The sequence below is a fragment of the Heterodontus francisci genome, chromosome 36 (assembly GCF_036365525.1).
Source record: "Heterodontus francisci isolate sHetFra1 chromosome 36, sHetFra1.hap1, whole genome shotgun sequence".
Taxonomy (NCBI): domain Eukaryota; kingdom Metazoa; phylum Chordata; class Chondrichthyes; order Heterodontiformes; family Heterodontidae; genus Heterodontus; species Heterodontus francisci.
The window spans coordinates 455,020-467,121 of record NC_090406.1 but is presented as its reverse complement, the minus strand read 5'-3'; the positions used below and the strand labels follow the sequence as shown (position 1 = coordinate 467,121).

At 44.0% G+C, this 12,102-nt stretch overlaps 1 protein-coding gene across 1 annotated transcript in view; it reads right to left on the bottom strand.

Moving 5' to 3' along the window:
* Window positions 1-6,144: 6,144 nt before the first annotated feature.
* The window catches only part of LOC137351495 (gamma-interferon-inducible lysosomal thiol reductase-like), a 61,670-nt gene continuing 55,712 nt past the window's right edge, over window positions 6,145-12,102 (bottom strand). Inside the window, exon 7 of the mRNA XM_068015944.1 lies at window positions 6,145-6,924. Coding sequence (XP_067872045.1) covers window positions 6,859-6,924 — 66 coding nt within the window. The 3' untranslated portion in view covers window positions 6,145-6,858. The remainder of the gene's footprint in view (window positions 6,925-12,102) is intronic.

Sequence of the window (12,102 nt, the reverse complement as noted above, 5' to 3'; positions counted from 1 at the left end):
TACCGATTTTTCGGATGATAGGCAGAAGAATCAGGTGGCGTGAAGGAAAGCTTTTCTATGCAGTGAGTTTTTAGGATCCACCACTTATGAACACTGGACTTTGTTAACACATAATTGTTACAAAGTTTAAGATAAAATCTGAGAAGTCAGGACAAGAACATAAGAACACAAGAAATAGGAACAGTAGGCCATTCAGCCCTTGGAGCCTGCTCCGCCATTCAATGAGATATTGGCTGATCTTCTACTTCAACACCATTTTCCTTCCCTATCCCTATAACTGCAGTAAGACATCTTTACTCCTATACTCAAATCCTCTTGTAATGAAGGCCAACGTACTATTTGCCTTCTTAATTTGATTGTTGTACCTGCATACAAGCTTTTAGTGACTCATGAACAAGGACACCCAGGTCCCTTTGAAATTCAACACTTCCCAGTCTCTCACCATTTAAGAAATACTCTGTATCCCACCACAGCAGGAGATGGAATTTGAATTCAATTAATAAATCTGGAATTAAAAAGCTAGTCTAATGATGGCCTTGAAACCATTGTCGATTGTTGTAAAAAAACCCATGTGGTCCAGTAATGTCCTTTTGGGCCGGCACAGTGGTGCGGTGGTTAGCACCGCAGCCTCACAGCTCCAGCGACCCGGGTTCAGTTCTGGGTACAGCCTGTGTGGAGTTTGCAATTTCTCCCTGTGACAGCGTGTGCTTCCGTCGGGTGCTCCGGTTTCTTCCCACTGCCAAAGACTTGCAGGTTGATAGGTAAATTGGCCATTGTAAATTGCCCTTAATGTAGGTAGGAGAATGGTAGGGAATATGGGATTAATGGAGGAGGGGATGTGGTAGGGAATATAGGATTAATGTAGGGTTAGTATAAATGGGAGGTTGATGGTCAGCACAGACTCGGTGGACCGAAGGGCCTGTTTCAGTGCTGTATCTCTCTATAATCTAGTTCTGTTTTTTTCTACCAAAGTGGATAACTTCACATTTCTCCACAATGTATTCCATCTGCCAAATTTTTGCCCACGCGCTTAGCCTCTCCAAATCCCCTTGAAGCATCTTTGCATCCTCCTCACAACTCGCACTTCCACCTAGTTTTGTGCCATCTGCAAACTTCGATATACTACATTTAATCCCCACATCCAAATCATTGATATAACTGAAGGGTGTGTTGGTTTGAGGTGTGCTGGTCAGGAGAATGCTAGGGATATCAGTGTGTGGGTTGGCATCTGAAAGTGGGATGCCACTTACCTTTGCTGCCCTTATGAGGTCATTAACCTTTTGCAGTGCAAGGGACCACACTCCTGATGCTCACTGCATCTGCCACTTGCACCCTTGCCTGCTTATTGAGAGTCTGGCCTCTTTCGCCCATCAGCTGGAAACAAAACTTCATTGCAGTCCTTCACGGACTGCAGCAGAACTTCCAGGGAAGAGTCAGAGAAATTGGGGGCAGCCAGCCCATGTCTTGTTTCCATTTTTATGCTTTCTGAAGCCTGAAGAATTAATATTGGCTGCAGCCAGTCTGACCTGTGTCAGCATCCCTTTTAATTAGAAATCCCCATAACCTGCAAGTTTATTTCCTTCAAGTAGGTCCGTCCGCGAGAGTTGGTAGTCCTCCACGAGCACCTCCTTTAGTAAAAAGGAGTTGACACACGCTGTGTTCCTGCCTTAGGTTCAGACAAAAGAATTGTTTCCTGAAGCCATTGGGTTGATGAAGCCTCCTGCTGAGAGCTCTCCTTTCCAATGGGAGAGTCGCATGTCCTCTTCTGTGCTGCATCTGCTCCATCTCCCTTTCATAGTGCAGGCCAACGAGAATGGATAGTACAGCACCCATGACAGGAGCAAGCAATCAGAGCAGAACTCTTGAAGTCAAAACCAATGCCTTCCCCACATGCTATGCCATTCCCTGCAGACTTCAGCAACTTTAAACAACTCTGCAAACAATCAAGCACTTCTACAAACTCAGCCAGAGCTGGTCGAAATTTATCGGCAACTAAGCTCAGTGACTGAGTATCCCTTTCAATAGCACTGCTGGGGGGTGTCCTTGCTGCTGCTGAACACATGTTCAGTTCTGCATGATTAAGGGCGTTCGCTGGTTGAAAATAGAAGCTTTGGTATTAAATCAGCATTAACTTGCTGACTGACATTACAATCTACCGACTCTGCATACTCTTAATGCCCATGATCTCCAACCCCCTGGCCGCCAGCCGGGACCTCTGTTGCCAAAATAAAATCCAGTCCAAAGATCTTTTGATCCCCGTCACAACCTTACCATATCTGACCCTAAGATACCAACCACATATCTGTGCCATCACTAAGACCACCTATTCCCACCTTCGTAGCATCACCTGATTCTACCTCAGCTCATCTGCTGCTGAAATCCTCATTCATGCCTTTGTTACCTCTAGACTTGACTATTCCAATGCACTCCTGGCCAGCCTCCCAGGTTTTCTATACGCAGTAAACTTGACATCATCCAACACTCTACTGTCTGTGTTGTAATTTGTACGAGGTCTCGTTTACCCGACACCCCCGTTTGCTGACCTACACTGGTTCTGTTACGTAATTTAAAAAAAACATTATTCCTGATTTCAGGTCCCTCCATGGCCCTGCCCCCTCTCTAATCTCATCCAGCCTCATAACCCTCGAAGATATCTGTTTTCATTTAATTCTGGCCTCCTGAGCATCTCCGATTTTAATCACGCAGCTATTGGCGGCCCTGCCTTCGGCTGTCTGGGCAAAATTCCTAAACCCCACTACATCGCTTTTCTTTTTTAAGACATCCTTAAAAATTTGTTCTTTCGTATGTTTTTGGTCATCTGTCCTAATATCTCATATGGCTCAGTATTAAATTTTGTTTGAGAACACTCCTGTGCAGCACCATGGGACATTTTACTATTTTAAAGGCACAATATACATAAATGTTATTGACTTCTCTCTTAATTCTCTTCATATTCTCCCTTATCATGCTCTCCTCTGCTGTCCATGTAATGATTACCATAAATCCTGTGAGGTCTTGTAAAGGCACTGACCCTGGTCCCCCTCCCAAATATATTGAAACCCAATTCCGTTGGTCCAGATTTTCCTGCTGTGAAGCATCATCCTGCACAGAACAGTTTACTGGGAGCAAGAATGAGATTCCACAGTTTGAATTGTTTTCTTTCGGGGCTGGAAAAGTCAAAGGGCATTGCAGGAACATAATCTCATGTAAAGGGTCCTAATGCTGTTACTTACCAGTCCTACCTTTCTATCGCAATTTTAATTGGTAATGTGCAAATGTAGCTATCGTTTGAAACTCACGGGAGTTTGTGAGCAAGCTGCTCTTTTCAAGAGAATGCCACAAATCGTCCAGGAACTTGTAGCAATTCACAATTCACATTGCATTGCTTCATCGCCACAAGCTGCTTTACAGATAAACAAGGTGAATGTTTAAATTTGCCAATACTTTAGCAGAAAAATCTGGGCCCTTCTTTATTCCAATAGCACTAGTCTCACGGATAGACTGGTTAATTCTTATCTATGGTATGCGATTATTTTGGCAGCTGTTCAATTGTTAAAAATTATTTTAAAAAGTAAGTTTTAACAGCTGGCTTAAGTAACTATTGATTAACAGGATGTCACTGCTTTCTGCCAAAAATATTTGGAACATTTCATTTTCTTGCATAACTGAACCCATCCAACTGGTCTTATTCAGGTGAAGCCCAGTGCTCTCTGACTCAGTACAGTCTAGTTCAACTAGGTCTGGCTCTCGGCTATGGTTCAAGTTTGGCTCCATGTGATTTGGCCCAGTGCGGTTTGCAGTGATGAACTGACCCCAGTCTTCCTTCTTGATTTATGTATAAAGTTAGAGCTTTTCTTGGCCATTTAAGAGAACCAACCCAATTACAATTCAATTATCCATTATCAGGCAAACCCCCCACCCCACCTGCCAAGACTGAGACATCCATTATTTCACCACATGAACATTAAAACTCAAAATTGAAAGTCCCTGACTGGAAAGATATTTGCATAGTAACAGAGTGTTGGAACAAGGGAACCCAGTCATTGTTTCCCCAATTAGCCACGGGTGAGGTACTGGAAGACTGGAGGATAGCTAATGTTGTGCCTTTATTTAAGAAGGGCAGCAGGGATAAGCCAGGGAACTACAGGCCGGTGAGCCTTACATCAGTGGTGGGAAAGCTATTGGAAGGAATTCTGAGAGACAGGATTTATATTCATTTGGAAAGGCAAGGTCTGATTAGGGATAGTCAGCATGGCTTTGTGCTTGGGAAATCATGCTTCACGAATTTGATTGAATTTTTTGAGGTGATCAAGAGGATTGACGAGGGCAGGGCGTTGGACGTTGTCTACATGGACTTTAGCAAGGCCTTTGACAAGGTCCGGCATGGTAGGCTGGTCCAGAAGGTTCGAACACATGGGATCCAGAGTGAGCTAGCCAATTGGATACAAAATTGGCTTAGTGAAATGAGGCAGAGGATGGTAGTGGAGGGTTGTTTTTCAGGGTGTTTTGGAGGCCGGTGACCAGTGGTGTGGCGCAGGGATCAGTGCTGGGCCCTCTGTTGTTTGTTATGTATATTAATGACTTAGATGTGAATGTAGGGAGCATGATTAGTAAGCTTGCAGATGACACCAAAATTGGTGGTATAGTGGATAGTGAAGAAGGTTGTCTAATGTTACAATAGGATATAGATCAACTGGGAAAGTGGGCAAGGGATTGGCAAATGGAATTTATCACAGACAAGTGTGAAGTGATGCATTTTGGGAAGTTAAACCAGGGCAGGACATATACAGTGAATGGCAGGGCCCTGGGGAGTGTTGTTGAGCAGAGAGAGCTTGGGGTGCAAGTACATACTTCCCTGAAAGTGGCAACACAGGTAGACAGGGTGGTGAAGAAGGCGTATGGCATGCTTGCCTTCATCGGCCGAGGCATTGGGTACAAGAGTTGGGACGTCATGTTACAGTTGTACATAACGTTGGTTAGGCTGCACTTGGAGTACTGTGTGCAGTTCTGGTCACTGCAATACAGGAAAGATGTGATTAATCTAGAGAGGATGCAGAAAAGATTCACAAGGATGTTGCCTGGTTTGGAGGGCTTGAGTTATAAAGAGAGATTGGGTAGGCTGGGTCTGTTTTCCCTGGAGCGAAGGAGGCTGAGAGGGGAACATGATAGAGGTATATAAAATTATGGGAGGCATAGATAGCCAGAGTCTGTTTCCCATGGTAGGGGTGACTAAAACTAGAGGGCATAGATTTAAGGTAAGAGGGAGGAGGTTTAAAAGGGATCAAAGGGGTAAATTTTTCACACAAAGAATAGTGGGTATCTGGAATGAGCTGCCTGAGGAGGTGGTGGAGGCAGGAACAGTAGCAACATTTAAGAGACATCTGGACCGGTACTTGAATGAGCAAGGCATAGAGGGATATGGAATTAATGTAGGCAGGTGGGATTAGTATAGATAGGCATTATAGTCGGCATGGACCCGGTGGGCCGAAGAGCCTGTTTCTATGCTGTATGACTCTATGACATAGAAGCAGTGGTCAGACCAGTTTTAGTCACATGACTGACTGACAGTTTTTTTTTAAAAATTTGAACTTCCAACAGAGAAAGAATTCAAAGCACTTTTCTCCAGGACTGAAGATCGCTCTCCTCTCGGTCTCACCAGCTTCAGAAACCATTAAAGACACGTGAAACTCAAAAGAGAGACAAGTTTCCTACAGTGAACAAGGTTTAAGAAGAATACTGAGCCCCAATGATAAGTAAGAGCTGTCTACAATCAAAGACTCAGTGAGCTAGAAATACAGAAACAGTAACAAGAAACCCCCTTTCAGAGATTGCCTCAAACCTCTCCATTTTATTTTTCTTCTGCTCTTTTCTGTCCCTAGTTGCATGTGTGTGACACATGTGCATATCACATGTGCATGCTAGTGGGCACGTCATATATCTGTAGGCGTTAACCATATTAGAATTTAAGGTTTAATAAATTTCACGTTTCTTCTTTAAACATGAGAAAGCCTGTTTACGCTCAATTCTTTGCTTTATATTTGGAAAGCTGTGAACAAGGATTCACAAAGGAGGTGCTCAAAACACTTAAAAATAAACACTGTTACAATAAGACCAAGTGAAGACAATAACAGACCCCTAGACACCTTTCTCACCTGGTCGTAACACCATTTTTAAAGGTGCATTTTATTTGACTTTAGCAGAAACAGCAAATGTTTCAGTTAAAAAAAATCCATTGCATTGTCAATTAACGGTAACTAGAATAGAAGGGGGCACAAACCAGTTTAGATTACAGCCTGGAGAATCTTACTGGTACAGGAATTTATGGTTGGGTGTTTGCATCAAAAATCTTTATGCTTTCATTTCCAAAGTATCACCAGACAGATTTCACTAACACAATCAAAGCAGAAAATGCTAGAAATACTCAGCAGGTCAGGCAGCATTTGTCGAGAGAAACAGGGCTAATGTTTAAGCCATTGACCTTTTGTCAGAACAGTTTCTCTCTCCACAGATGCTGCCAGGCCTGCTGAGTATTTCCAGCATTTTCTCTTTTTATTTCAGATTTCCAGCTTCTGCAGTATTTTGCCTTTGTTTCACTTAGCCTTTACAATATCTGTATGCAATATTTTCTAAGAGAATTCAGCTTTCGATCCCTGCTGCTCTGAAGCTCAGTAGACCCAGGCAGTGACTCAGCAACATTTATTACAAAACTTGAGTTGCAATCCGTCTTCCCCTACCACCCTTCAAGCACTTCAGACCAAAGTTACCCTGCTGTCCCTCCTGCCATTAAAATGCAAACACATTGGAACCATAGTATACAGAGATAGCAGGAGTTTAATCGGAGTCGCTGCACAGCCAGGACTAGGCTGCACATTTAGGGAATGAGTTTCTTCCTTCAGCTTTTGCACAGGCTTTTGGCTTCATACCCTGCAAGACAAAACAATGCTCTGTTAATGCAGCACTAAAATCACAACTATTTTGAGGATATTTTTTTTTCACCCAGAGGGTGGTTGGAATCTGGAACACACTGCCTGAAGAGGTGGTAGAGGCAGGAACCCCCACAACATTTAAGAAGTATTTAGATGAGCACTTGCAATGCCATAGCATATAAGGGTATGGGCCAAGTGCTGGAAAATGGGACTAGAATAGTTAGGTGCTTGATGGCCGGCACAGACACGATGGGCCAAAGGGCCTGTTTCTGTGCTGTATAACTCCATGACAACTGATTCATGAGCAACTTACCAAGCACCTGTTGGGAAAGTCATTGTGCGGCTTGGTAATAACAGAAGTAATAAGCGAAGCACTGGGTTAATTTTTTTTTTTAATGCCCCATTCAACCACTTTCCCAAATGGCAAGTTGTTCAAGGATGAATTAACAAGAATCAAAATGGTTTCATTATTGGGGTAAAATTCAGGTGTCTGATAATAATTAGTGCCAGGCTTGCCCAATGGGGGATGGAAATCTTGCAGATCCTCTGTCAAGCAAAATCCTTTTGTGATAGGGACAGACTCCGTGATTGGCAGCAGGAAGGGTGATGAATGGGGGTCAGGGAGCTAATGAATGCAGCAGCCCCTTTAAGGATTGCTAATTCAGCTTCTCAGTTTCCCATCTCACTCCACAATGGCAGTGGGATAGATATCGGTGCAATGTGACAGGGCTTGGGTGCCTCAATCTTCAGAGGTGGCCATTATTGCAGAAGTTGAAAAATGGGGCTGGGATCCTAATCTCCAGATCACAGTTATGGCAGACACTTTAAGGAGACCTTGTTGAAGGTGATCCAGTCAGTAGGGCACATGTTCAAAGTTATTTCATAAATCCACAAAGAAAAAGATTGCTTGCCATTGACTGTGGATTCTTCAGAAACAGAGCAGAGACAGAATATGATGATCTTTCCTCACTTTGCACACAGGAAATCCTGTTCCTGGTTGCAAAGTAAAACAAAATTGTACCATCTCTCGAGTTGGTCCAGGTCCGTCTGGACAGGCTGCTTATGACTCCCAGTTCAGAGTCATCACATTCACACACAACCAGAGTCCAAGGAGACTGAGAGGGGTCAGGCCTGTTAAAAGTCACAGTGCAGTGCAGGGGTAGAAAGGCTACAGTTTCAGGGTGAATATTGGTGAGTTATAGAATTACTAATTATAGGTAAGATACCAGGAAGTTACACCTATTATCAGTTACATATAGTCAGTGAGTTATTGTATTACTGTTGGTTATGAGGGGAACCTGAATGTTACCACCATTAGTGATCAGTGCACTTCAGGTGTGACAGAAAACCCACATGCCAAATGAATATTAACTTCATTGGATGGAACTTTGCCAGAGACGTTTTACTTGGCATTACTACGAATAACTTTAAAACAGAACAGCTAAGAAGGCCACACACAATTTGCATATGAGAAGCCAAAAGCCGGCTGGAAGAGAGGTGATTACCCAGTCCAGCCAGAACAATGGGGGTGCTTCCTGATTCAATTAACTAGAATGGTTTTATCAACACCCATTAAAGCCTCTCTCCTGCCTTCCAGAACAAGAGAAGCAAGCCCAAATTGTGCACATGGCCCAGCGAGGACTTCAAGAATTAACTTTAATTAAAGACACTGAAACTTAGTGTTTGAATTCCATTTATTATGAATTTTACTTCAACCTCACAGCTCTTTTCGTGTGTGTGCGTGTGTATTGTATGAATGCGAGCATAGATATGTTGCATATTTTAGTAATTTTAACCAGTTTAGAGAGTGATAAGGTTAATAAACTTACATCTTTCTTGTTTAAATTCAAGAAAACCTGTCTGATTGTTCATTTGTAATTATATTCAAGGAACAGTGAGCAAGGGCTCACTGAGGTGGGAAGCCAAATCGCTTTTAAAAAAAAAAAATAAACCTGGTTGTAAAACCAGAGAAGGGGTGAAAGGGGAGCCTGATACCCCTTCCTCATCTGATCATAACAGAAATTTGGGGGCTCATCCAGGATTGTACCCACAGACAGAAGAGAAATTGATCTCAATCAAAAAAAAAAATGAGACATCAATATAGGTTTTCTTGTGGTTTGTGTTGCTAGAATACGAACATGTCAGTGTCTGAAGGCAGTACCTCCCCAAGGCAGGGTGAAGTAACTTGGAATAAGTTAAAGGCACTATCTATGGAAGAGTTGAGGAATATGACTGGGCAGTGGAGGATCACGTTCCATGCCAAAGCTAAGACTTGTGGCCAACCACTTTTCCCTCAAACCCGAAGAGTTACAGACAGGGTTGGAATCCGATTCAGACAGGGGAATGTTAGCTAAAATACAATTGGAGCAAAGGAAACTTGAATTAGAAGACAGAGAAAATGAGAGAGAGAGAGAGAGAGAGAGAGAGAAAGAGAAAGAGAAAGAGAAAGAGAAAGAGAAAGAGAAAGAGAAAGAGAAAGAGAAGAGAGAGAGAGAGAGAGGACAGGAGAGAGAGAGAAGCTTCCAGAAGGAGCAGGATGAAAGGGAGTCGAGGCAGCTTGAATTAGCTAGGGGGCGACAGAGTAACACCAGTGAAAGCATGGGCAATATGGAGACTGCTCGTAACTCGGTCATTTGCTGAGCTCTAAAAATTTTCCCAATTGATCCCGAAGTTCATGAGGGAGATGTGGAAGCATTTTTTGTAACTTTTGAAAAGCTTGCTAGACAGTTAAAATGGCTGCTGAGAGCTGGACACTACTGCTACAAAGCAAGCAAACAGGAAAAGCCCATGAGCTTTATTCCCTTTTGCCAGATGAAAGTTCATTAAATTATGAATTTACTAAAAATGCTTGGGACATATGAGCTAGTACCAAAAGCCTACTGCAAAAAATTCCAAATCCTTCAGAAACAATCTGATCAAACTTACCTGGAGTTTGAGAGAAGTAAGCAGCTGGCTTTTGACCAGCAGTTAAGGGCCTTTAAAGTACAGCCAATGAATGAAAACCTCAGAGCAGTGATTCTTCGAGGAATTTAAAAACTCTCTCCCACTCTCAATAAAGACCGATGTGAAGGAACAAAAAAGTGCACGGAGTGAAGCAAGTTGCAGTTCTGGCTGATGAATTCGCTCTCATGTACAATTCAGTTCCTCAGGTAAAACCCTTTCCTAATCACCCACACAAACCCAAAAAGGACAAAAGGGTGGGAGGGTGCTGGGAGCCTGAACAGTCCTGGGAGAGAAACAAAAGCAGGACACAAGGGGCCATGCTCGAGCAAAAAAAAAAGATCCTGCTGTGAGCAGGAGTGAGATCCGGAGGCCTGCGCCTTTCATTGCAGCAGCTTTTTCGGGAGCAGAGAGTGAGCGAGTGAGCAGCTGGGAAGGTCAGTTTGAAAGTAAATTTAATTTCCTTTTGTTTTTCGGCGGAGGCCAGGGGGCTGCTGGGTAAGTAAAACACTATATATTTGGGCGGTTTAAAATAACTTTCCTTTCATTGCAGCAGCTTTTTCGGGAGCAGAGAGTGAGCGAGTGAGCAGCTGGGAAGGTCAGTTTGAAAGTAAATTTAATTTCCTTTTGTTTTTCGGCGGAGGCCAGGGGGCTGCTGGGTAAGTAAAACACTATATATTTGGGCGGTTTCTGAACCCGAGACACCACACTTGTCGTGTCTCCCACCCGCCCTCCTCCTCTAACCAAAAAAAAAAAGGACTCGGTGGGGTGTTTAAAAGGTAAGGCTTTTTCGATTTCTCTGGTTTTATTGTGATTGGTAAAAACTTTTCGTTCCTTTTTCATTTAACTAAGTTAAGCTTAAGATTAAAAATGGCAGGAGATCTCAGACCCGTGTCATGCTCCTCTTGCTCAATGTGGGAGCTCAGGGACACGGCTGATGTCCCTGACTCCTTCACGTGCAGGAAGTGTGTCCAACTGCAGCTCTTGTTAGACCGCATGACGGCTCTCGAGCTGCGGATGGACTCACTTTGGAGCATGCGCGATGCTGAGGAGGTCGTGGATAGCACGTTTAGTGAGTTGGTCACACCGCAGATTAGGATTGCTGAGGGAGAAAGGGAATGGGTGACCAAAAGGCAGAGAAAGAGCAGGAAGGCAGCGCAGGAGTCCCCTGCGGTCATCTCCCTCCAAAACAAGTATACCGTTTTGGATACTGTTGGGGGAGATGGCTCACCAGGGGAAGGCAGCAGTAGCCAGGTCCATGGCACCGTGGCTGGCTCTGCTGTTCAGAAGGGCGGGAAAAAGAGTGGAAGGGCTATAGTCGTAGGGGATTCGATTGTAAGGGGAGTAGATAGGCGGTTCTGTGGTCGAAAACGAGGCTCCCGAATGGTATGTTGCCTCCCAGGTGCACGGGTCAGGGATGTCTCAGATCGGCTGCAGAACATTCTAAAGGGGGAGGGTGAACAGCCAGTTGTCATTGTGCACATAGGCACTAATGATGTAGGTAAAAAACAGGATGAGGTCCTACAAGCAGAGTTTAGGGAGTTAGGAGCCAAGTTAAAAAGTAGGACCTCAGAGGTAGTAATCTCAGGATTACTACCAGTGCCACGTGATAGTCAGAGTAAAAATGAAAGAATAGTCAGGATGAATGCGTGGCTTGAGAGATGGTGCAGGAAGGAGGGGTTCAGATTTTTGGGACATTGGGACCGGTTCTGGGGGAGGTGGGACTATTACAAATTGGACGGTCTACACCTGGGCCGGACTGGAACCAATGTCCTTGGAGGTGCTTTTGCTAACGCTGTTGGGGAGGGTTTAAACTAATGTGGCAGGGGGATGGGAACCAATTGAGGTCAGTTGACAGTAAGGAGGTAGTAACAAAAGCCTGTAAGGAACTAGATAATGAAGTCAGTGTGACTAAGGGGAAGAACAGGCAGGGAGCAGATGATGAATATAAAGGGACTGGTGGTCTGAGGTGCATTTGTTTTAATGCAAGAAGTGTAGTAGGTAAGGCAGATGAACTTAGGGCTTGGATTAGTACCTGGGAGTATGATGTTATTGCTATTACTGAGACTTGGTTGAGGGAAGGGCAGGATTGGCAACTAAATATCCCAGGATATCGATGCTTCAGGCGGGATAGAGAGGGAGGTAAAAGGGGTGGAGGAGTTGCATTACTGGTCAAAGAGGATATCACAGCTGTGCTGAAGGAGGGCACTATGGAGGACTCGAGCAGTGAGGCAAT